This window comes from Cebus imitator, unplaced genomic scaffold, assembly GCF_001604975.1.
Source record: "Cebus imitator isolate Cc_AM_T3 unplaced genomic scaffold, Cebus_imitator-1.0 Scaffold88, whole genome shotgun sequence".
Classification (NCBI taxonomy): Eukaryota; Metazoa; Chordata; class Mammalia; order Primates; family Cebidae; genus Cebus; species Cebus imitator.
The window spans coordinates 2,603,123-2,626,242 of NW_016107403.1; the positions used below are offsets into that span (position 1 = coordinate 2,603,123).

Sequence of the window (23,120 nt, forward strand, 5' to 3'; positions counted from 1 at the left end):
GAATCAAAACTGGGTGATTTTGATATGTGTCAAATCAAAAGGAAAGTAGAAATCAGTAACTTCATTACTATATTTGAGCTAAGCTGGGAGATGGGAAGGGTTTGAAACAATTTTGGAAAACAAAACTCAACCATGCTTTCTGCTCCTCGTAGATGTTGATGAGTGCCTGAGGCCGGCCATCTGTGGGGAAGGGCACTGTATCAATACGGTGGGGGCGTTCCGGTGTGAATACTGCGACAGTGGGTACCGCATGACCCGGAGAGGCCATTGTGAGGGTGAGTCTGCTGAGAGTGCTGAGCACACATGACCGTGATGTGTAGGCTTGGTAGGCACCTGGCCTGGTTCTTGCTTCCTTCCACACTCCGTGCACGACACTGGTTTATCCAAGCTCTTTCTGCTTCCTGGATTCACAGGCTCTTTGCCTCCACCTTTCAGTGACTCTGTTGGGATTATTTTCCATCTTCATGCTCTCCTTATTTTTCACCTCAGTATCTCCCTTTCTGGTATTTGGAGTAAAATCACCGTAGAACAATTAATTGCATCATATTTAGTACAAACCCAGACTTAATGACAGAGTCCAGACCAGTCATCTGGGAGCATGGTACCGGTGTAACCAGTGTTGATTTTTTGTTTTGACCTTTTCACCTACTTACATTCCTTTGTCTTTCTTTCACATGTGTTCTGGGACTTTCTCACAGACTCCCTAAGAACCATGGTCTGACCAACTCTTGGTCAGATTCCAACTGTGCTAGATAAAATTTCCTCATTATTGAGCACAGCAATGAGTTTTCGCTCATTATAGAAATGTTATAAAAATATTTATAGCGTGGTCACAATTATTATCCTTTTCATATTTCTGTTCACGTTTGTGTCAAAGTTGCTTTGGTTCTTTTTGAAACCACCATGGCAAGGCCAGGCACTGTGGTTCATGCCTGTAATCCCAGTGCTTTGGGAGGTTGAAGGTGGCAGATCACTTGAGGCCAGGAGTTTGAGACCAACCTGGCCAACATGCTGAAATTCCCTCTCTATTAAAAATACAAAAATCAGCTGGATGTGGTGGCACACACCTATAATCCCAGCTACTTGGGAGGCAGAGGAACAAGAATCACTCGAACCTGGGAGGCAGAGGTTGCAGTGAGCCCAGATTGTGCCACTGCACTCCAGTCTAGGTGACAGAGCGAAACCTTGTCTCCAAAACACAAAACAAAAAAACCCACTATGGCACTTTTTTGCAATAATTTTCATGAAGAAATATAATGACCTTCTGCTGAAAATCTGCCGTGGAAATATGAGAGTGAAGGAGCACGGGTTCTTTGCGGGCACGTGAGCATGGTGCTGGTTCCTTGGGGTTCCCTGTCTGCCCATCAGCAGAGCCTAATAGAATTGGGCTCTATTAGTTGGGGTGGGATGGACTAAGTTGGCACAGCCAGCCCTCAGCTGTCCCCTGGCTTCTGCATGTTTGTTTTCTTCAGTGCTGTAATGACCCAGGCCTGGAGGGAGAGCTAATTAGACATTTTTTGGCAACCTACACTTGCCTCTCCTGCTGGCGTCTTGCCTCGGCCCCTTGGGTTCTAATCTAGAGACAAGTGGGAGTGCTTTATGTTGCTGGATCTCTGATCAGCTTGGATCAGAATGGAGCCTTGTAGAGGCTACAGAACAAGCACAGGTGTAAAATGTCTCCACTCTCCTCTTCCAGGGAACTCTCCTCTGCTGCAGAGAGGCAGCGCGGGATGGGGAAGAGCGAGGACGGTGGGGTCAGCTCACCACCCCCACACTTAGTAACTGCCTGACTCGCAGTCCCTTACTTTGCCCCTTTGAAACGTGGTACATCACCTGTAAAATGGGAGCCATGAAGTTAACTTTCTGGGGTTTCATGGAAATAATTCATCTTGCTATAACTTGTATGATGGCTGTTATTTTGTTAGTTAAGTTACAGCTTCTTTAAATCTTGCCCATCCTTGACTCCTTTTGTGATTGTATAGATCTCAGTACCTCTGTAGTTGTGGGGAGGGCTTTAAAAAAACAGGGGATAAGTTTATTTGCCAAGCATTTATGTGCAGAGCAGTATCCTCCAGCCCCCACCAAAGAAGTCAAGCGCTGATTCTTAAGTGCTTAGATAGATCAAGAATGGGAAGATAAGATACTTAAGTAATAGGATGAAAAGATATAGAAAAGAAATTGGAAAATTATGTACTTAAATTGAAAGCTTGTAGGAGAATATTAGGCAATATTCAATATATTAAAATTTTTTAGCAGAAAGATAACTGGGGTTCTCAGGATAAATAATATATAATTCTATCCCCATGAAAAGGCTTGAAAAGAAGGAGCCAAGCAACGTGGCTGTTTTCAAATTTCATCATGGACTAGAACCAAACGTCCCCGGGCTTCTGGCTCACTGAAGATTTTCTCAGCTGTCACTAACGAAGTTGCTTTCAAATAGCACCAGTCTCCAAGGAGTCTATTGTAGTTTGCAGACATTATCTCATGCATCCTTACTTTATTCTGTTAAGATATTACAAGGCAGGTAGTTCCCACTCTGTATAAGAGGGCAAAGCAGAAGTGAGAGCAGCTAGAAATTCAGGGACGTTATCTTGTATTGCTCAACGTTGCACCTTATTTATTAGACCAACCTGTCTCAATGGCATTCTCTGATTTAGCAGTTGTATTTCTATTTTTTGAAATATCGCATCCAGAGGAGAATGTGATGCTATTTGGAAAACGAAACTGGCAAGCATCATCTTTTTGTAGAACAAGAAGTCCCAGAACATCTGACCTAAAAAACCACTATGTGTCATTGGCTATTGGCAAGCATTTTTACTGATAGAAAAAAAAAAATTATAACACTGACCTGGTGCTTATTTTGTTAATATCATCTTCAGCTTTTTCACTTTAAGCATCTTTTCACATGTCTACCAATATGCAATGGGAGGTAAGTTTTAAGTATTTACTAGAATGTAGATATGAAATACCCATGGATATTTAGTGGACCCATTATATATTTCTTTCTTTCTCTAGTTTATGTCCTGACGATCTATTTATATTTTAGGTACGATTAAAAGTCATATATACGTTGTGTATTGGGACACTTAAACCTTAAATCCACTCATCTAAATTCAAAATCCACCTCCACACAAAACACTTATTTCAAATGCTGCTAGAAGCCACAGTGTTACCACTAATTTTAAACTGCTGAACTCTCTCCTGTATCTTTTTCCTCATTTTATTGTTTCAACAATTCTTAAAAATGCCTAAAGCTGCCATAGAGTTATCTCTGCAACAGACTTAGCCATATTTTAGGTGATTTTTTTCTCCCAAAATTGGAAAGGATGATTAATAACTTCAGTTAGCTGTGAATATGAAAAATAAGGTGTATTTTTACCAGAAAATATTACCATATGGTCATATCACCATGTTTTCTGGAAAGGCTAGGAAGTATGTGATGAGCTCACTCGCTCCTAGTGTTTTTTTTCCACCTCCAAGGAATCCCTGTCATATGAAAGGTTTTAAATTATTCAAACCTAGGATGTTCTTGGGCCCATAAAACCAAAGTGAGGATTTCCCTAGAGCATCCAATGTCTGCAGAGAGAACCTCTAGCTGGGTGGATATATGGCTCCCTCACCCTCATCCCAATCCCTTGTATTTCTTTCTGGAAAGCTGTGCTATTACTTGAAAGGTTTCATGTCCAGAAATTGGCCCTAAAGGAGGTGCCAACACCCAGAGTGGCGAAGCAAAAGATGCAGCTAGTTGAAGAACTGGGGCCAGGTTCTTCCTTGGAATGTGTGCAAATATTTTAATTCAGGTATGCTCCACCATGCATTATTGCCATGTATTGAAATATAGACCCAATGTCTCACTTACCCGATTGTCGTTTTTCCCACTGAAATGTAGATTAGAACATGCTTTTTTCCCCCTTCATCACAAAAGATTTTGCTTTGGTATTATAAAATGTGCATGACCTAGCTTTTTGATTTTTCAGATATTGATGAATGTTTGAATCCAAGTACTTGTCCAGATGAGCAGTGTGTGAATTCTCCTGGATCTTACCAGTGTGTTCCTTGCACAGAAGGATTCCAAGGCTGGAACGGACAGTGCCTAGGTAGGTACTATAGTGTACTTATCAAAGGTTTGTTTCTTCTGCATGCCCCATTTTCTGATAGAGTGGTGTGATGCCAATGGAGCCCTCTTCCAAAATGAAAAAATGAAATCTTATATCATTCTAAGAAAAGTTCCCAGTAACTTCTAACCATTGAGAAAATAAGAAAATGACTTAGCATGAAGGATGTAAAATTATAGGTGGGGCAAATAATTAGGATTGAAACAAAGTGTTGTTCTTAATGTGATAAATATCCAAAACCAAATAAGATAGTAAGACCTGCAGGAAGGAAGAGAGATGGAGAGCAAAACACTTAAAAAGAGAGAAGAAGCATAAGAAGCATCTACCACAGACAAGTAGAATTAGGTAAAACACACAGAGTTGCACACGTGCGCGCACGCGCGCACACACACACACATTTTCAACAGAAGTAGCAAAAGTAGTGTGTTAGGCACTGAGGAAGATACAGTGATAAATTTGCTTTGATTCTAATTAGCTGGGCTATAGTTAGCTCTCCCCCTTAATGGTTTGCATTTGTGTCTACCATGTGATCTTTTTTCCTAAAACTTGAACTCTTTTCCATTCCACACCAGAACTCTGAATATGTGAATTAAACTTTTCATTCCTTCCTTCCTTCCTTCTTTCTTTTCTTCCTCAAATGCTTAAGAATTTACTATAGGCTATGCATGGTGGCTCATGCTTGTAACCTCAGAACTTTGGAAGGCCAAGGCAGGAGGATCACTTGAGACCAGGAATTTGACACCAGCCTGGGCAGCATAGCAAGACCCCATCTCTACAGAACATTAAAAAATTTAGCTTGGTATGGTAGTGTGTGCCTGTAATCTTAGCTACTTGAGAGGCTGAGGTGGGAGGATCGCTTGAGTCCATGAGTTTGAGGTTTCCATGAGCTGTGATTATGCCACTGCCCTCTAGCCTGGGTGACAGTGAGACCCTGTCTCTAAAATAAGAAACAAAAGGCAAAACTTACTGTGTATCCACAGAGTTGTACTAAGTTCTGGGATAGATTGAGGGGAAAAACTGATATGACCCCTTCCTTTGGGTACTTACTGTCTTGTGGGGGAGACTGACATGTACCCAAACATCTCACAGATCAATGCCGACTCACAGTTGAGACAAGCACTGGAAAGGGGGTTCTATGATACTGTGAGAGCATATGGTAGAACAGGCTGCCCTTAGGAAAATTCTCGAGTTGAGGTTCAACTGGCGAGAGAGTGGGTGGGAGAACATTTCAGGCACAGTAAACTGGGGCTTGTGGAAGAAGAAGAAAGCAGAAGGCCAGAGAACACGGGAAGATTTGCTGCAAGATGAGAGGACAGACCACTGAATAATTTAAAGCCTTCTTAGTCCTGTTAAAACTGGTGGTCTTCATTCTCATAGCTCTGGGAAGACGTTTAGGTGTTTTAATAAGGATTGCAGCACTCTCACTTTTAAAGCCGTAGTCTCATCACCAATCAGCCTCAGCTCAGCCTCTGTAGCTGGTGCAGGGAGCTCCCTGTGCTGAGCCCCTAAGCCCATCCCCAGCCCAGGAGTCTCTGCCGATGGAGTTGTGAGATGTAGATCTTGATGGAAAAGAAGAAAAGATTTCTATTCATTAGTTGTTTATTTGATAAGCAATTGTTTATGTAACTTGTGCTGGTCAGAAAGTATTAATACATAGCTTTCAGTTTTCCCATTTGGCCTAAATTTCATAGTTGCCTATCAAGTTTCCATGTGTATTCTCATTTTCAGCTCCTGGTCAATAATCCAGGAGCAGAGCCTGAACTCTACCTTTCATAGTAGTAGTATAAACACAGCCCTGATTCATGAATTTATAGTGGAATGTGACTGACCAAATTGGCAAGTGATTGCTCTTCAATGTAAACAGTACTAAATGAATTCTTATACCTACATGTGCATATATATATATAAACTTCAGTGACAGAAGCACAGCACCTCATTTAAAACTAATTTTACTTTTGTCAACCAGATGAGTAGAATCATAAGCAGAATTATTAGATCACTGTGTTTCTCAATTCAGCCAAAGTCCCACATTTAGCCCCTTGTTTTGCTATTGCATTGCTGAGGTCGTGTATTTCCCATTGTTAAATGGAGGCAGTGTCCTTTATCTTTCTGCTTTGGGTAAAATTTTAGACTCTGCTTAATTTACAGATGAAGCTACTCCCCCAAGATTTAATTGCAGTTCCAATATTGTTCATATTGGACTTGCAGCTCTTCTAAATTTCTCATGAGGGCCTTTGCAGGTAATACTGAAAGAGATTTTCCATCTTAATTTTTTATAGTAGTAGAGCTTTCAAATGTTGCGAAGCTGACTGTGACAAAAAGCAGATATTGCAGCATGCCTTTCTGCTTACATTGAACCAATGGGTGGCTTGGATTTTTCTGCTAATCTCCAACCATGTGAGTGACTGCCCAGCCCTATCTTTGTACTTCTAGTACCCTAAAATACCTTTCAGAAGGTGCAGTCTTGTCTTAAGCCTAGTTTGGAGCTGAGTTCGTCACTAACATAACTTGATATCTATTCATTCTTTTAACAAATACCGAGTGTCTACCATGTGCTAGGTATTTTTCCAGAACACTGGAGATAGGGAGTGCATAAATAAAGTTTCTTCCCTCATTGTAGTTTTACTCTAGTGCTTACATTGTGCTTACAAATAAACACATAAGCAAGTACAATATGTGGGATGTCAGATGAGAAGCATGACATGAAGAAAGGTAAAGAAAAAGATACAGAGTCTCTAGAGATTCTGTGGTGGTCGAAATAGCCAGATGCTAAGTGACTAATGTGCTGTTCCTTGCTAGTCATTTGTTTTGTCTCTAACAGTTACCTGTGATTTTTTTTTTCATATCCTTTTAGTTCCGACAACTTAGGATATATTGATGAGTTTTTTCCCCAATTTTTAATTGAAAATTTGCGTGATAACATTAAAGACTCTGAAAATTTCCTGTTATCACACCATTTTGGTGAAAAATCCTACATTTGGCATTTGTTGGTTGCCATCTGTAGAGATGATAATGTGTATGTCACAGGGCTGCTCTGTTCCATAAATCTTAGTATCTTTTTTCCTGCAACTCTCCTCTCACTGACTACATATTTTTTACATTGTTATAATCAAACATGTACAATGTTTTATATAACATTACTTACATTTGGCATTATGCTTATAGTTTTTTTCTAAACTCATCTATCTTCATGTTGATTTGACTTTTTCTATTGAATGACTTCATTAAGCATTGTTGTTCAACCCCTGTATTCTGCAGGGATTTTATACCAATTTCACTTTCTGCCTCTTTCACAGACTAAATGATGAACTTGGTGAAACCATTAATGGCCTCTTTGTATTCGTGCCATGTAAGCTGGATCTTACTGATTGATGCTTCTCCTTGATTTATAAGTTAGAGCAGAAATTATTTTGGGCAGAAATAGGCAAAATGTTAGCAGGTGTCGTCTGAGGGACTACATTTTTCCCTGGTGTTTAGTTCAGGTCATACAATCCCTCATCCTCAGTAGTTTCTTATCCACTTCCAATATCTATCATTTCAGACTCTACCTAACACACATCATCCCTAATGCTTTTTGGCAACTCTTGTTGGCTCTTCTGTTACTGTAGCTTCTTCTTTCAAGTCATGGATTTCATTCTTCTCTTGAGAGTCACTTTGATCATTCGGCACTGTATTCCTTGGGCCTGACATTCAGCCTGGAGCTGTTGCCCACTCCATCCCCACCTTTAATGACTATTTCGTCACTCTGGGTTCTGGCCAGTTCCAAATGGCTGTTTCAACCAGGGCCTTTCTTAAGGGAAGCCAGCTTGTCAGATACTCAATTTACAGATTCCTCTTGACTTGTGGAGAGCTGGCCCAATTCAAACCCGATGAGAGCCATCCCCAAGGAAACTCTCTAATATTTAATTATTTAAAGATACATTTGATATTGCTAATGTAGAGATCTTAGTTCCCTGAATTTAGACAGAGTTTGGGCTGCATGACCTCTCAGAAGCTTGGCTTTATGATCTGTGAAACGGGGATTGAAATACTTGCTGCATAAGGTTTATTGTCAGAATGAAATAAGCAATATGAAGCACCTAGTAGGCATCTGACACATGGTGGGACCCAGTCCATGCTATAACTCTTCTTCCTCCAACTATTACCCCCCTCTTTACTGCTCTTGTCCTCAAACATAAGAAATGCAGTAGAAATAACTGATACTTGGTAAAGTAAATTGCATATCACATTCTTCTATATAACTATATTCTCTTTGGCTTTTTGAAGCTCATGACATACAGTTTTTTAATTATTCCCATGTCATTGGATTTAAATAATTTTGTGGTTTCCATTCGATGTCTCCCATCCAAATACTAACCGGGCCCAACCCTGCTTTGCTTCCAAGATCAGACAAGATAGTGCACGTTCAGTATGATATATCTATTGACTCCTTCCAACTTCTTATTGTTTCTGCTCAGGTGGAATGTATTTCTTGGGGAGCCATGATACTTCTCTGTAGGGTCATTAGTAATTCCTAACAAATGTTTAGGTGTCTATAATAATGCTGCTGTTTCCATTCCATTCCTTTATTGTCATTGCTCACCTTCACAAGACAGAATATGCCACCCATTGGATATATGCAGCTAGCCTTTTGGGGGTTTACTTTACTGTCTTGCTTTGTAGTTCAGTTCTTGATAGACCTTGTAATCTGGTAACACAAATTTCTGAGATGCTTTTCCAAGTAATCTTTCTTTTCTAGTCCCTGATTAAGTTGAGAATGACTTTCTGACTCCCATTTAAGCTCTCTGAATGTAGGTCTTGGTTGTTTGAAGAATTTAGTATCATTCAGTCTACTTGACAACTGATTAACTACTGTCTTAACCAAGACCTGGCACGGAATACTTGAAGAATAACTTGGACAGAAAACATGGAGAGCTCATTGTTCTAGAAGTCCTTTTCACACTAGGATTTGTTTTCAGATTTGAAGATTCAGTATTAACTTCAGTGGCTTATATGAATATTCATAGATGAATCTGAAATTGGAGACTTGGTACAGCAGGTATTTGTTTTATAGAAGATTGCAACTGAGTACAACATGTACCTCTTTTATATTTTATGTATAGACATTAGCGTTATCCCTAAATGATTATATGCTAAAGGATGCTTCTAATCAATCACTAAGCTGTTTATTAAGCACTTGTCTATGTATCTCCTGTATACCAGAGAAGATTTGCAATTATAAAAACAACAACAAAAAACAAACTTTTGAAAGCAGGGAGCGTGGTTTGTGGGAACATTAATTATTATAACAAAGTGTTTCTCATTATATAGTTTATGAAGGTTTTGACATGATTGTATCATTTGATCACCACAGTAATTATCCCTGTAGTACAAGTGTGGAAATTGATTCCCAAACAAGTGAATGGGCTTACTAAAGGTTATAGGTAATGAATATCAGAACTACCTCCTATCTTTTTTCTCTAAATCCAGTGTTTTGTTCTGTACAGTATCCCATGTACCCTTTGTGTACACATGAGAAAGGTGGAGAACAAAACAGTATAACGAAGACAATAAGGAAAATAAAAATGCATAGAATGGAGAAAGCCACATGGGCTGGAATCATCCCTTACAAGCAGCAGTAATAATGGTTTGGGATGGCCAGGCATGGTGGCTCATGTCTGTAATCCAGCACTTTAGGAGGCCAAGACAGGCAGATCATGAGGTCAGGAGTTGGAGACCGTCCTAGCTAACACGGTGAAACCCCGTCTCTACCAAAAATACAAGAAATTAGCCTGGCATGGTGGCACACACCTGTAGTCCCAGCTACTTGGGAGGCTGAGGCAGGAGAATCCCTTGAACCCAGGAGCGGAGGTTGCAGTGAGCTGAGATTGCACCAGTGCACTCCAGCCTGGGTGACAGAGTGAGACTCCGTCTCAAAACAAGCAAGCAAACAAACAAACAAACAAAACAATGGCTTGGGGATTCTAGAGTTTGAGATGGCAAGTCTGCACCACAGGTAGTGGCAGTTGAGTTTTGCTGAAAGATAAAATGTTTCTTTGGAAAGGTGAGGGAGGAAGCTAATAATTTGGTGGAATTAGTGGTTTGATTTTTCTGAGATCATCCTTGGCTCTTTAGGATGTGCACAGCATTCATTGGTTCTTCTCCAGTTCTGAAAAGCAGTGATGATTCTTTGAGGATTATGTAACAAATGTTCGTCAGCAGCTCTGCTGCTACCACATACTTTAACTTCAACAGAATTGACAGAGGAGGTGTGAGACTCAGAGGATTTACTATACCCTGAGTGCAGTTGAGGTAGTTTCATCACACTGGCCTGACCATCATCTGTCTCTCATTTTTCCATGCTTGATTTTCTGCCAAATATGTTCTCCCATCTTCTTTAGTATAAAAGATTATGTGTGAAGAATAGTTGAGGAATCACTGAAGTAATGACACAGTTGGGGTAGGGGGTAATCCTGTGTTTTCATGTAGCTATAGTGCTAGAATCAGATACTTTATCCCTGTCTCAAGTGATACTCACTCACTGAACCCTATATTGGTGATTAAGGAACAAATTGAGGTTGGATAGCCTCAGAGAAATAATTGGCTATGTTGACATATTCATCTCATTGCAAGTACAAGAAGTAATACAGGTAAATTATTGCTCCAGGACAAATTCTAGCCAACTGAAGCAGCTGCTACATGAAGTGTAAAAGAGCACAGGCTTGGGAGAACATGACTGGGTGACGTCAGCCACTGAATACCCTCTGTACATGGTGGGTTATGCCCACCGGGAAGGGACTTGAGACAGTCTGGTATGTTCCCAGGATATTAGAAAGGGAAATTTTAAAAAGGTTCTTCACCCAGATGAATTACACCCCAAGGCAATGAGACAGTGAGCCGGTGGGATTAGTGGCCAGCTGAGCATCATCTCTGTGAAATTGTGGAAAATTGACAGTTACCAGAGGATGTGGAGAGAGTAATATTCTCATTTCCCCCTGAAAAGAAAAGAAGGTAGAGTCTGGGAATTAGTGACCACTGAACTTCATGTTAATCTTGACAAAGAACTATAGAATGCATGATTCAAATGATGAGGTGCAACATTTTTAAAGGGAAGTGATGGTTATAAGAATCAGCCAGGATTCATCAAGGATAAATCATGCTAGACTGTCCTGAGTGCCTTTTCTGATACACTGCTTAGATGAGTAGACCAGGAAATCCTGTAGGCACAGCACATCTAGTTTTCAACAAAGCATTTGTTATAGTCTCTCTGGGCACCGTAGGTGAGAAGGATCAACTTGGAATGTGTGATAGGATAGTAAGATGGATGGATATATCTTTTTTTAATGCTTATTTTTACTTTTATTTACATATTTACTTTTGAGACAGGATCTTGCTCTGTTGCCCAGGCTGGAGTACAGTGGTACAGTCACATCTCATTGCAGTCTTGACCTCCTGGATTCAAGTGATCTTCCCACCTCAGTCTCTCAAGTAGCTTGCACTACAGGCACTCACCACCATGCCCAGCTAAATTGTTTTTGTTGTTGTTTTTTAAGAAATGGGGTCTCCCTTGTTGCCCAGGCTGATACATGCTTTAAGATGGATGCATAAATCTTTGAATTATCTGCCTGCCAAGTCTGATCTGATACCTCTGGCAAGTTTCTTATTCTGGGAGGTTTAATTAATTTAGTGAGTGGCAAATGCCAGATTCCTATGTCTCAAAAGCCCATTGGTAAACTATTTGAGGTTTACAATCCAAGGTCTCGTCCAGACTGGAATGCAGTGGCATGATCATAGCTCACTGCAGCCTCTGACCTGGGCTACAGTGATCCTCCTGCCTCAGCCTCCCAAGTAGCTGTGACAACAGGCATGCATCACCACACTCAGCTAATTTTTAAAAAAATTGGTTTTTGGTAGAGACAGGGGCTTGCTATGTTGGTCTCAAACTCTTGTTCTCAAGCACTCCGCCCACTTCAGCCTCCTGAGTTGCTAGGATTACAGGCAAGAGCCACCGCACCTGGCTAGAACCAATTTTTCTAGCAACACTGTTTTTTATGATAAGTTTCCTAACTGAGATAAATCACAAAGACCTGTTGAACTCATTATGTATATGTATTAGAAGAATTGGGTAATATGAATATTTTGTAAGATCATATCTTAGAGTAAGACAAATTTTAAGCTCCGCCATGAAAATCAGAGCCATAATTATCTACCTCTGCTATAGCGATAAGGCAGCCATCGGGTGGGTGGTGAGGGGGGTGAGGACCACCTGCTTCCTTCATAACCTATTTTGTGTTGCTATAACAGAACACCTTGAAACTAAGTCATATATAGAGAAAAGAGGTTTTTTTATGTAGCTCATGGTTCTGGAGACTGGCAGATTCAAGATCAGATGGCCACTTCTGGTGAGGGCCTTGTGTTCTTTTTAATATGCTGGAGAAGTGGGAGGTAAAGCAAGTACATGCAAAGAGAGCAAAACACAGAGGCAACCTCACTTTATAGCAGTCCACTCTCTTGGGAACAGTTTCATTCCCACAAGAACTAACCCAGTCTCAAGAGAAAGACATTAACCCATCTTAATGACCTAATCATCTCTTAAAGGCACAAGGCACCACTTCCCCATACTCCCACCTTGACAACCAAGCCTCAACATGAGTTTTAGCTGGGACAAACCATTTTCAAAGCATAGCACTTCTTATGGCATTCATGAGAGATCCTCCCAAGGGTTGGAAGCTTGAACTGTGGGGCCACGCCTTCTGCTGTCATTACCACCAGGGCCCCACAAGTTTGTGTCCTTGACTAAACTGAAGAACACTGAAAACCATTGAAGGTTTTTAAAGTAGAAGAGTCAACACCATTTATCAGATTTGTATTTTAGAAAAAAGTTTATTCTATCCGCAAGCTGGATAATGGATTAGAGAAGCCAAGTCTTAGAAAAACAAATTAAAAGACTATGGCAGTAACTCAGGTGAGAAAGAATGAACGTAGGTGAATTAAGACAGATTTGAAAGGCATATTGATATTCCTGGGCAATCAACAATGTGAGGAAAGAGGGAGAATAAAAGTAAGGACTCTAGAAGGTATAACTCCCAGGTTTCTGACTTGGGCATTTCAGTAGGTAATGGTAATAGATATTGGTATGGAAAATAACATAAAGAAAAGACAGGAAGGGGTCAGTTTTGGCCATAAAGACTCTGAGGTATCCGGGGGACATCAAGGAGATATCCAGTAGACTGACCAGCTTTATGCATGATTCTTCAGTTTAGGAGAGAAATCTGGACTAATGATACAATGCTGAATTAATTTTACCCCATTTGTATCCACCAAGTGTTTTTATGTGTGGCTGCTCTCTGGAGACCTTCCTTCTTTGTAAAGATACTTTGGTTATGTTTTACTGTCTTGCAATTTTCTCAGGAGCATAATCTCATTAAGCCATGTACTTTCAGTTCAAACTGTTCTGCCTACAGTGATTGGCTTGACAGAATTCTGGTTCCATGCAATTATGTCTATGATAAGTAAAAGAAAGAATAAACACACCAGGCTACCCTAGATATTTCAAGGCATTCTGCTTCATCATCAGCCCTGAGTAGCCTAGAAAAATAAAAGTTTTATAAGTATATCCTAAACGGTAATCTGTAATGCCTGTTAATTTACTTTACCTAGAGAAAATATGGTCTTAGAGATTGATTTTGCTATTACATTCTACAGCCTTATAAATCACTTTCCCTGGTGCATGAATAATTAAAGAGAGCAATCCATACATTTCTGAACTTGTTAACATTTTTGAAACAAAACCAGATACTAAACATGACATTTTCCTGTTGCTGTCTGGAATTTCTGTGCCTGGTGTCTAGGCTCATTCCCATTATTTACTTTGGCTCCAATGCTTGGCTTCTTTCAAGTTGTTTGCCTTCAGTGTTTACAGAAGTGGATTCCCATAACCAAAGAAAGGGTGGTTAATGACTCAGTCTGGAAGTGCTATTTTTGTTGTTGTGGACTAGAGTCCGTTTACCATAATTAGTGATAGTTTGTGAAAGCAACACAGAGCACCTAGGCGGCGCCATTTCCTTGGCTCTTCTCAGCATGCACAGGGAACACACCCATGTGCACACTCACAGGTGCGTCTTTGCCATATCTTAGTATAACTCTACTTCTGCATTCTGTTGTAAAAAGAATGCAGTTTTAATACAATGCAAATGCATGCAATCTAGACCCTGGATTACTGAAGATTAGATTTGTATCGTCAGTGTGCTTGTGACTGCCTTAAGAGGGTAGAAAGCTTTACTGCTTTCGTGGTTTAGTGAGCATTGAAAAGTGAAACAAATGCCTTTTCCTCCTTGTTTGTCTGCCTTATGCGTAAGGTACCTTGATTATGTTGCAGACTCTGGTAAGATTAAGCCTAAATTGTGATGTTGTATGTGTAGTTTTAGCATTTTGTGAGTTAAGCTTTTCCTCTTTAGTTTTTGTTTCTTGATTTGTCATTCGTGTCTGTCACTGCAACATACAGTGGACCTATGCAGGGCCATTCAGATGGGGCACAGAACTTACATTTTTGTTTTTGAAAAATAATAATATGTAGTAGGAACTTAATATTTTTGAATGAAATAAAATTTAAGACGATTTTCAGTATAAATGCTGTTAGCAAATAATAAAAACAAACATCAACTCATACATTCTCTCTCACTTAAGTTTCTATCACTAGACTTAACTTTGCCTATGACAGAAACTTACAGTCAGGTTAAAAGGATAGGTTTGGGTTCAGATCTCAGAACCAGCATTTTCTATGTGGCCTTGAGGCTGGTTATTGAACTTCTCTGTGTTTCAGTTCCTCCCTCCATGAAATGGTTGGCCCATAAGGATTTTGTTCAGATTAAATGAGATGATGTATGCAAAGCCTTTAATGCCTACACCACGGAAGCCATAAAGCTTTCTACCCTCTTAAGAATCTTTGATTCTTTGGAAAATTATTTCTTGTAGAGATGTTGCACTAAATCTCCCCTCTCTTCCTTCCTCCCTGCTACAACAAGCCATCTTTACTTCTTGAATTTATTCATAGAGCTTATTTGGTTATGAGTTACTTTCAGAAGGTAAGTTAAAGTATAGAACCATCATCCTTGCAGTTCACGACAAGCTGCTTTTTCTCCTTCGGGCTAATTTGAAAGTTTATCTTGAAGAATCTGCCTGGTCTGAAGGTCTAGTGTTTCCATTTCTAACCAAATTTAACTTTATCCATGTTTTCTTTTTGTTCTTTTTTTGTTCTTTCCATTACGCAACATTCTTCAAGATGTGGATGAGTGCCTGGAACCAAACGTTTGCACAAATGGTGATTGTTCCAACCTTGAAGGTTCCTACATGTGTTCATGCCACAAAGGCTATACCCGGACTCCGGACCAGAAGCACTGTAAAGGTAAATACTTTGATCAAGTTTCCCATTTTTATTTAAACTTCACTTAAGCATAGATTAGAGCAATTAGCCTTAGAAAAGGGAACTCATTACCTGTGTTTATTTTGACCAAGCTACTTAGAGCACATAGTGGTTGGCTTGGCTGAAAGTGGTTCCTCATTGTGGTTAAATACAGAGCGTATCTATTTACATAAAGGGAAACAATGTATTTTTAGAGAGTCTGTAAACCACACATCTATTCATTTAAATATTTTATCATTATGAAAGCAGCACACAGTTGCACAACTCTGTGAATATATTAAAAACCATTGAATTGTACATTTTAAATTGAATTGTATGGCACGTGAATTATATCTGCGTAAAATGGATATTAAAAGAAACCAACATATGCCCATTTTAGAAAATTTAGCAAATGCAGAGAGATAGAAAAGTAACAATCTCACATAATCTCATTCATGAATATTCATATTTCATGGAAATTGTATATAAAGGTGTTATTCTATATACAAGTTTGTATCTTGCTTTTTGTGACGTAATAGTACATCATAAGTGCCATAAGTGTTTCACATTCCATTTATAACTGTTTTCAAATGCTATTTTCTTTTTTTAATTTTGAGACAGAGTCTTGCTCTGTTGCCAGGCACCAGGCTGGAGTACAGCGGTGTGAGCTTGGCTCACTGCAACCTCTGCCTCCTGGGTTCAAGCAACGCTCCTGCCTCAGCCTCCCAAGTAGCTGGGACTACAGGTGTGTGCCGCCACGCCCAGCTAATTTTTGTATTTTTTAGTAGAGAAGGGGTTTCACCGTGTTGGCCAGGATGGTCTCGATCTCTTGACCTCTTGATCCGCCTGCCTCGGCCTCCCAAAGTGCTGGGATTACAGGCGTGAGCCACCGCGCCTGGCCTTAAATGCTATTTTTAGAGGCTGTATAAAATTCCAGTGTATTGCCATATCACAGTTTTCTTGCTCTTCTTTAGGTATTAAACAAACAAAAAATTTTCAGCTTCTCATTAGTGAATAAAACTAATACAGGTTTCTCTCTCTTTTTTTTTTTTTTTTTTGAGATGAAGTTTCATTCTGTTGCCCGGGCTGGAGTGCAATGGTGCAGTCTCTGCTCACTGCAACCTCCACGTCCTGAGTTAAAGTGATTCTCCTGCCTCAACCTCCTGAGTAGCTGGGATTACAGGTGCACACCACCACACCCAACTAATTTTAGGGGTTTTTTTGAGATGGAGTGTTGTGGCGCAATCTCAACTCACTGCAACCTCCACCTCCTGGGTTCTAGCAATTCTCCTGCCTCAGCCTCTTAAGTAGCTGGAATTACAGGCACCTGCCACGACATTTAGCTAATTTTTGTATTTTTAGTAGAGATAGGTTTCACCATGTTGGGTAGGCTGGTCTTGAATGCCTGACGTCAGGTGATCCACCTGCCTTGGCCTCCCAAAGTGCTGAGATTACAGGTGTGAGCCCCTGCACCCGGCCAGATCTCTTTTAAAAATAAACTCTTGTCTGAACTTTAGAATTATTTCCTTATTCATAAAAGTAGAATTATTGGGTAAAATTTTCTGAATTTTTTTACTATTTTCTTTTGTTCCTATTTTTTAATTGACATATAATTGCCCATATTGTACATGTTTATGGGGTACATAGTGATGTTTTGATACATACATTGTACCATGGTCTTTTTACTATTTTTACAGGAGAACATTCTCATTTCAAATGTATATTTATTTTAATTCTAAAAAGGTTTAATATTTATTTTATATGCTCATTCCCTTTAGTGATTCTCTGAACACTTCTAATTTTTAAACATTTATTTTATATACTTATTACACATTTATATATATTTAAAATTCCTCTTAATATCATTTTCCATTCATCAGGTTTTTTATTTTTTTAAGTCAATGTATATGAACTCTTTATATATGTAATACATATATAAATGTATGTACAAGTGGCCAGGTACAGCACTTTGGGAGGCCAAGGCGGGTGGATCGCCTGAGATCAGGAGTTCGAGACCAGCTTGGCCAGCATGGTGAAACCCTGTCTCTACTAAAAATGCAAAAATTAGCTGGTTTGGTGGCATGTACCTGTAATCCTAGCTACTTGGGTGACTGAGGCATCAGAATCACTTGAACACAAGAAGCAGAGGTTGCAGTGAGCCAAGATGGTGCCACTGCATTCCTGCCTGAGTGACAGAGCGAGACTCAAAATAGAGTCTCAATAATAATAATAATAATAATAATAAATGTATGTACATGTGGATATACATTACATATATGTTTTTGGTGGTACATTGTTATAATTTGTCCAAGGCTTCCCTAATTTTTCCTGAGATTTTTTTTTTTTAAGTTTTTTTTTTCTTATGGTCAGATCTGTGGATTTTTTTTCTTTTCTGCTTACTTTTACATCTAGAAGTATGTTCTAACAAAGGGGAAAAGAGGAAATAAGTAAAAATTTTCTTCTTTCTTAAGTGCCTCAATGTAAGTGAAGACTCTCGGGTGATAATCAATTTCTCACTATGGTAGGCAAGTAGTAAGTGAATACCCTGGTATCCTGTAAGAATTGAGGCTTCTTCCACTGGCAGTAGGGAATGTGCAGGCATCTGAATTTGATGCCTTGCTCCCATAATATAACAGAGCAACAGTGGATCTTGGCCACTCCTAGTGGAACATCTAATGTGGGCAGACCTCCATTTCTCCTGGTCCCTTCTCTTTTGGCCCACATCCACAGTTTCCTACTGACTCCTTAAGCCAGCCATCTCCTCAGACCAAATTAAACATGAGAAGCATCTGAAAGGTATTATTTCTTCCCCATCCACTGGATCAGTGGTGGATGAGGATCTCAGGCCTTAGGAGTCATTGCTAATCTTTGATTGCTAGTTTATTTTCATATCCTGCCATTTTATCTTCTTTCTTCCTAACCTGCCTAATTTTTTTCATCTGCTTGTTGATAAAAACTCTTGCAATCTGTCCCGCTCCTTCATATTCCAAACTTATTTGTCACAGTTGCACTCTTCAGCTAGCATTCTCTGACCCCTCCAAGTCAGTGTCACAACTGCCCTATGAAGATTCTGTGCTTATTTGGACCCAGTACCTGTTCAAGATTATCCTGCCTTTTACATTCATCTTATTCCTCACTGCTTACCCGATGTGGCTTTTCCATTGGTTCATGATATGACCTTGGGTGAATAATCTCAGGTTTCCAGACATTGTGTCATCCCTAAAACTAGGGGATTGGACTCTCTAATGGGATGCTCAAAGCAGATACATGTTGAATGAATGACTCATTACCATTGTCTTGCTCTTGACCACTGCCATCCTAGCTGAGCCTAGGAAAGATTAATTGGGGAGCCAAGACAACTAAAAATATCTAGGATTAAATTATATATTAAAGTCTAGTATTTAGGTGTTTTTTATTAAAAACAAAAAAGGCAGTATATCAGATCCTATTCCTGATGTGTAGAAGCTGTGTGAGCTTGGATAAATTATGGTATCTTACTTCACTAAACCTTACTTTTCTCATCTGCAAATAAAAGGGAGCAATAATGGTACCTACTGGAGCTGATATAAGGATTGCGTGAAATAATACAGGGACAGAGATCACGTGGAGAGAACGAGTTAATGCAGGGGCAGAGCATGATGTGGTGGTGGTGGTGTTTGCTAAATTAGAGGCATAGACAGAGGTTTGTTAAAGCAAGAAGCGTGTGGCAAACTCTGCTTGTTTGCTTCTGGGGAAGCTTCACGAAGGTGTTACTATTTGAACTAGGTTTTAAAGCATTGAATACAAAGGGAAGTAAAACTTGGCAGGCAGAGGAAGCAGCACATGCCAAAGCTCAGAGGTGAGAAGGGCTATTACTTCCACTTGGCATTTAACCTTGCCCTCTACTGTGATTCTAATGGCATCTCCCCATTACAGTCTGGGATGCATTAACTCTTCCCATGTGATCTCTGTCCCTGTATAATTTCATGCAATCCACTTATCAGCTCTAGTAGGAAGCATTATTGTTCCCCTATTTTTGCAGATGAGAAAGCTCACACAGCCTCTACACGTCACAGCTAGGATCTGATACACTGTCTTTCTTTTTAAACTAAACTCTAGACTTTATTTTGATTTCACAAGTTTTTCCAGTGATGTCCTCTTTCTGTTCCAGGATCCAATCCAGGATGCGACATTGCATTTAGTTGTCTTGTCTCCCCAGTGAATCTCTCCCTAGTTTTCAAGCTCTTGTCTGTCTTAAAAAGTATAGCCCAGAATCCTGTAGCTTGTCCCCAGTCTGGATCATCTGATGTTTTTCTCATGATTAAACTGGAGCCATGGGCTTTTGGGAAGAAGAACACAGAGGTGAAAGGCTCTGGTCGTCACATAATGTCAGGTATACTTTCACATATCAGGTGTGTGTGATATTCTTGGCACAAAAGAAAGAACACATTTGTCCGGCGTGCCTCTTTTATTAGAAAGCTTTCTTTTAGCTCAGAAATTTTATCCCTCGTTAGAAAAAAAAAAAAAAAAATTTATCTCTAATCTATCTTTGTTCCCTTTGGTCATTTTAAAGACCCAAAGATCACCTTGTTCAAGATAACTGTATTGCCTCAAGTTATTCCAAGTGTATATGTCATGACGTCATGAATTACTTCTGACATTCTTAGCATCATAAATGAGTAAGTTACATAAGAGGTCTGGCATACCCCAACAGTACTTGGAATGGAGGGTATATCTCTGCTGCAGACATCTTCACATGGGAGTGCTTAACTTGTTGTCATCTATGAGAAAGTCAAAAAGAGTCCAAAGCACTAAAAATGTTGTCAGACATTCTGTGAGATCCAGCCAGCTACAAGGGCTATTGCTGGTCTTCGGTTCGTGAACTGATATCTCAAGTATTGCATAGAATGTGCTAAAAGAAAATATGATGTAGGCTGATCTTTGCTGCCAACCATTCCTAAAGCTAAGAGAGAGTGTTTGAAAGATATAAAATAATCTTTAAAATGAAACTTAGCTTGTTTAATTTCTCTATGAACAGGCAGTAGTTGGCAGCCAGAAATTATTTATAAATAAAAGAGACTAATAACACAATTGGTGAAACCACCATTTTTAATCAACTAAATTCCTATGAAAAATTAAATATGAAATTTTTGAACTCTAATTACATTAATACTTTGTATGAGCTATTCAGGAAACCATTTCAGTATTTCAACAGCAATTTCAACTTTCATGAAGGGATAACCCGATAACTTGCTTATATCTGAATAAATTTAAAAGATTAATGCCCCATTAGAGGTTAAGAAATGAAACTTGATCAGAGGAAACAGGTAATTGTTAACAATGCTTGAGTGAAAGGCCTATACAGTTTATTGAGTTTTCCTGGCAAACACTTTTAGATGCATTTTAAGTGAGATGATTTTGGAAGAAAACAACAGTCATACATTGATCTATAGGACATGCTTTTTAAAAAGCAAATCCCCCTATTTTATTTATTACTCTGTTTAGATTAGGGCTCCTTTCTCCCCCTCTGAGTATAGGGCTAATGTGTTTTGTATCTATTCCCTTTGGTAATCTTTACAACAAACCTGTCATGTAGGCGATGAAGATCAGTAATACCCACCTTGTTTTAATAATCATAAACTCTTATAAATTGGCTAGCCATTCAGCAGAACATTCTGAGGCTGTATTTGCACTGACAAGGCAAGACAGAATTATCTGCTTGGGTCAGACCAATATAATGGCCGAACAAAAACATCTGGAAAACTCTACTCCTATCAGAAGTGTTTAAGTTATTGATGAAGCCAGTCCTTTACTGCAGTTATCTAACTTCATAGACATGACATTTTCTAGGCCACTTATTAAGAATTATATTCTTTCTCAGTTAGTGGTTTTATCTTCAGTCAAAGCACATTTAAAAATCCTCACTTACCACTTTCTCCTTCGGTATTCCAGCAGTCACCCTAATACTGCCATTTCTCTTGGCTTTCTTTGTTACTTTGAAAATGAGCCAGGGTTCTTTATACAACTGTTTGGCCTTATAGTTCAACTTCTAAATAAAGTAGAATTATCCATTTCCTTCCATAACCGCTTATGTTTTTGGTTTTGTTTTTCAAATTCCTGGTAGAGTTTTGCTTCCGACTTCTTTCATGCAACTAAACAGGTCTACGAACTGTCTGAGCACCATTGTGTTTGCTTCAGGTTTTGCCTTCTGTTTGCAACTGTAAAATATTTCATGTTGCATTTCAAGAGATTGATGGTGAGGAGTATGATTATTATAAGTAGCTTATTGATTTACTGGCTATTTGTAGTTATCTCTGTTCTCTAGATCAGTATACTGAGGTTCATACAGCAGCATGGGTGGAGGGATACATACTAAAGTGTGTAGTGTCAGACATAAGAAGTCCTGTTATTTTTGTAGCAATAACCCCAGAATGCATTTCAGGGAACACTGCATTCTCCTGGGTAGTCTCTTTTTCAGAAAAAATGCCATTGTTTTGTTTGCAGATATTGATGAATGTCAGCAAGGGAATCTCTGCATAAATGGGCAGTGCAAAAATACTGAGGGCTCCTTCAGGTGCACCTGTGGGCAGGGCTACCAGCTGTCGGCAGCTAAAGACCAGTGTGAAGGTAAGAGTGTGGTATCATAAACTACTGAAACTTCAGCATAAAGCACCTGGTCTGAAAAAAATGTACGTTCAATCAAGTGAGCGTACCTTTTAAAATTACCTAGATGATTGCGTTATAGTGCCAGAAAGTCAGGGATTTAAACATCAGTTAGGAAAGTCAAGAAAACAAGATGGAAGACAGTTAAATTTCAAAACCTATGGCATTAGCAATCAATGGTTAGGCATTAGTATTAAGAAGAAAAGTTATTGCTGTCTGTGTAATTCTTCACTACAGAAGATAATTTCCATTGAAACACTTAATTTAAAGGTTTTATGTACTTGAATTTCAGCAATTAGAAAGTCATTATATCGGGCTGCTTTATGCTGTGGAATGTTAATAACCTTAATTTTGTATTTAACATTGAAAAATTTTTGCCTTTTAAAAAAATCGCTAAAGAAGACTTCTCAGTAAAACTGTAATAATGTCCCCCTTAGAGACAAAGTTTGCAAAATATGTTCTGTTCCTACAGGTGATAGTGAAGATTCTGGATTTGCTAGGATTGACCTTAGACTTTTTAAAGAAATATTTCATTGAATTTCACATGGAAATACTTCCCTTCCCAATAAGTATATGCTTCCTGAACTTGAAGATGTTATTATCTCACCTGTGTCAACCACAAGTGCCCAGAGTACTTGAGAGCAAACATCATTTCTTATTTAAGAACAGAATCCACACTGTATAAGGTCAATTATTTGATAAATAAACAATATCCGGCCAGGCACAGTGGCTCAAGCCTGTAATCCCAGTTCCTTGGGAGGCCGAGGCGAGTGGATCACGAGGTCAGGAGTTCAAGACCAGCCTGGCCAACATGGTAAAACCCTGTGTCTACTAAAAATACAAAAATTTGCCAGGCGTGGTGGTGGGTGCCTGTAATCCCAGCTACTCAGGAGGCTGAGGCAGAGAATTGCTTGAACGTGAGAGGCAGAGGTTGCAGGGAGCTGAGAATGTACCACTGCATTCCAGCCTGGGCGACAGAGCAA

At 39.4% G+C, this 23,120-nt stretch overlaps 1 protein-coding gene across 9 annotated transcripts in view; it reads left to right on the forward strand.

The window, feature by feature from the left end:
* Nucleotides 1-23,120, forward strand: part of LTBP1 (latent transforming growth factor beta binding protein 1) — a 463,242-nt gene that overhangs the window by 341,496 nt on the left and 98,626 nt on the right. For all 9 annotated transcript variants that reach the window (XM_017534853.2, XM_017534855.2, XM_037740749.1 and 6 more), the window contains 4 exons: nucleotides 153-275; nucleotides 3,978-4,097; nucleotides 15,376-15,498; nucleotides 21,979-22,101. In XM_017534853.2, the coding sequence (XP_017390342.1) occupies nucleotides 153-275; nucleotides 3,978-4,097; nucleotides 15,376-15,498; nucleotides 21,979-22,101 (489 nt within the window). The remainder of the gene's footprint in view (nucleotides 1-152; nucleotides 276-3,977; nucleotides 4,098-15,375; nucleotides 15,499-21,978; nucleotides 22,102-23,120) is intronic.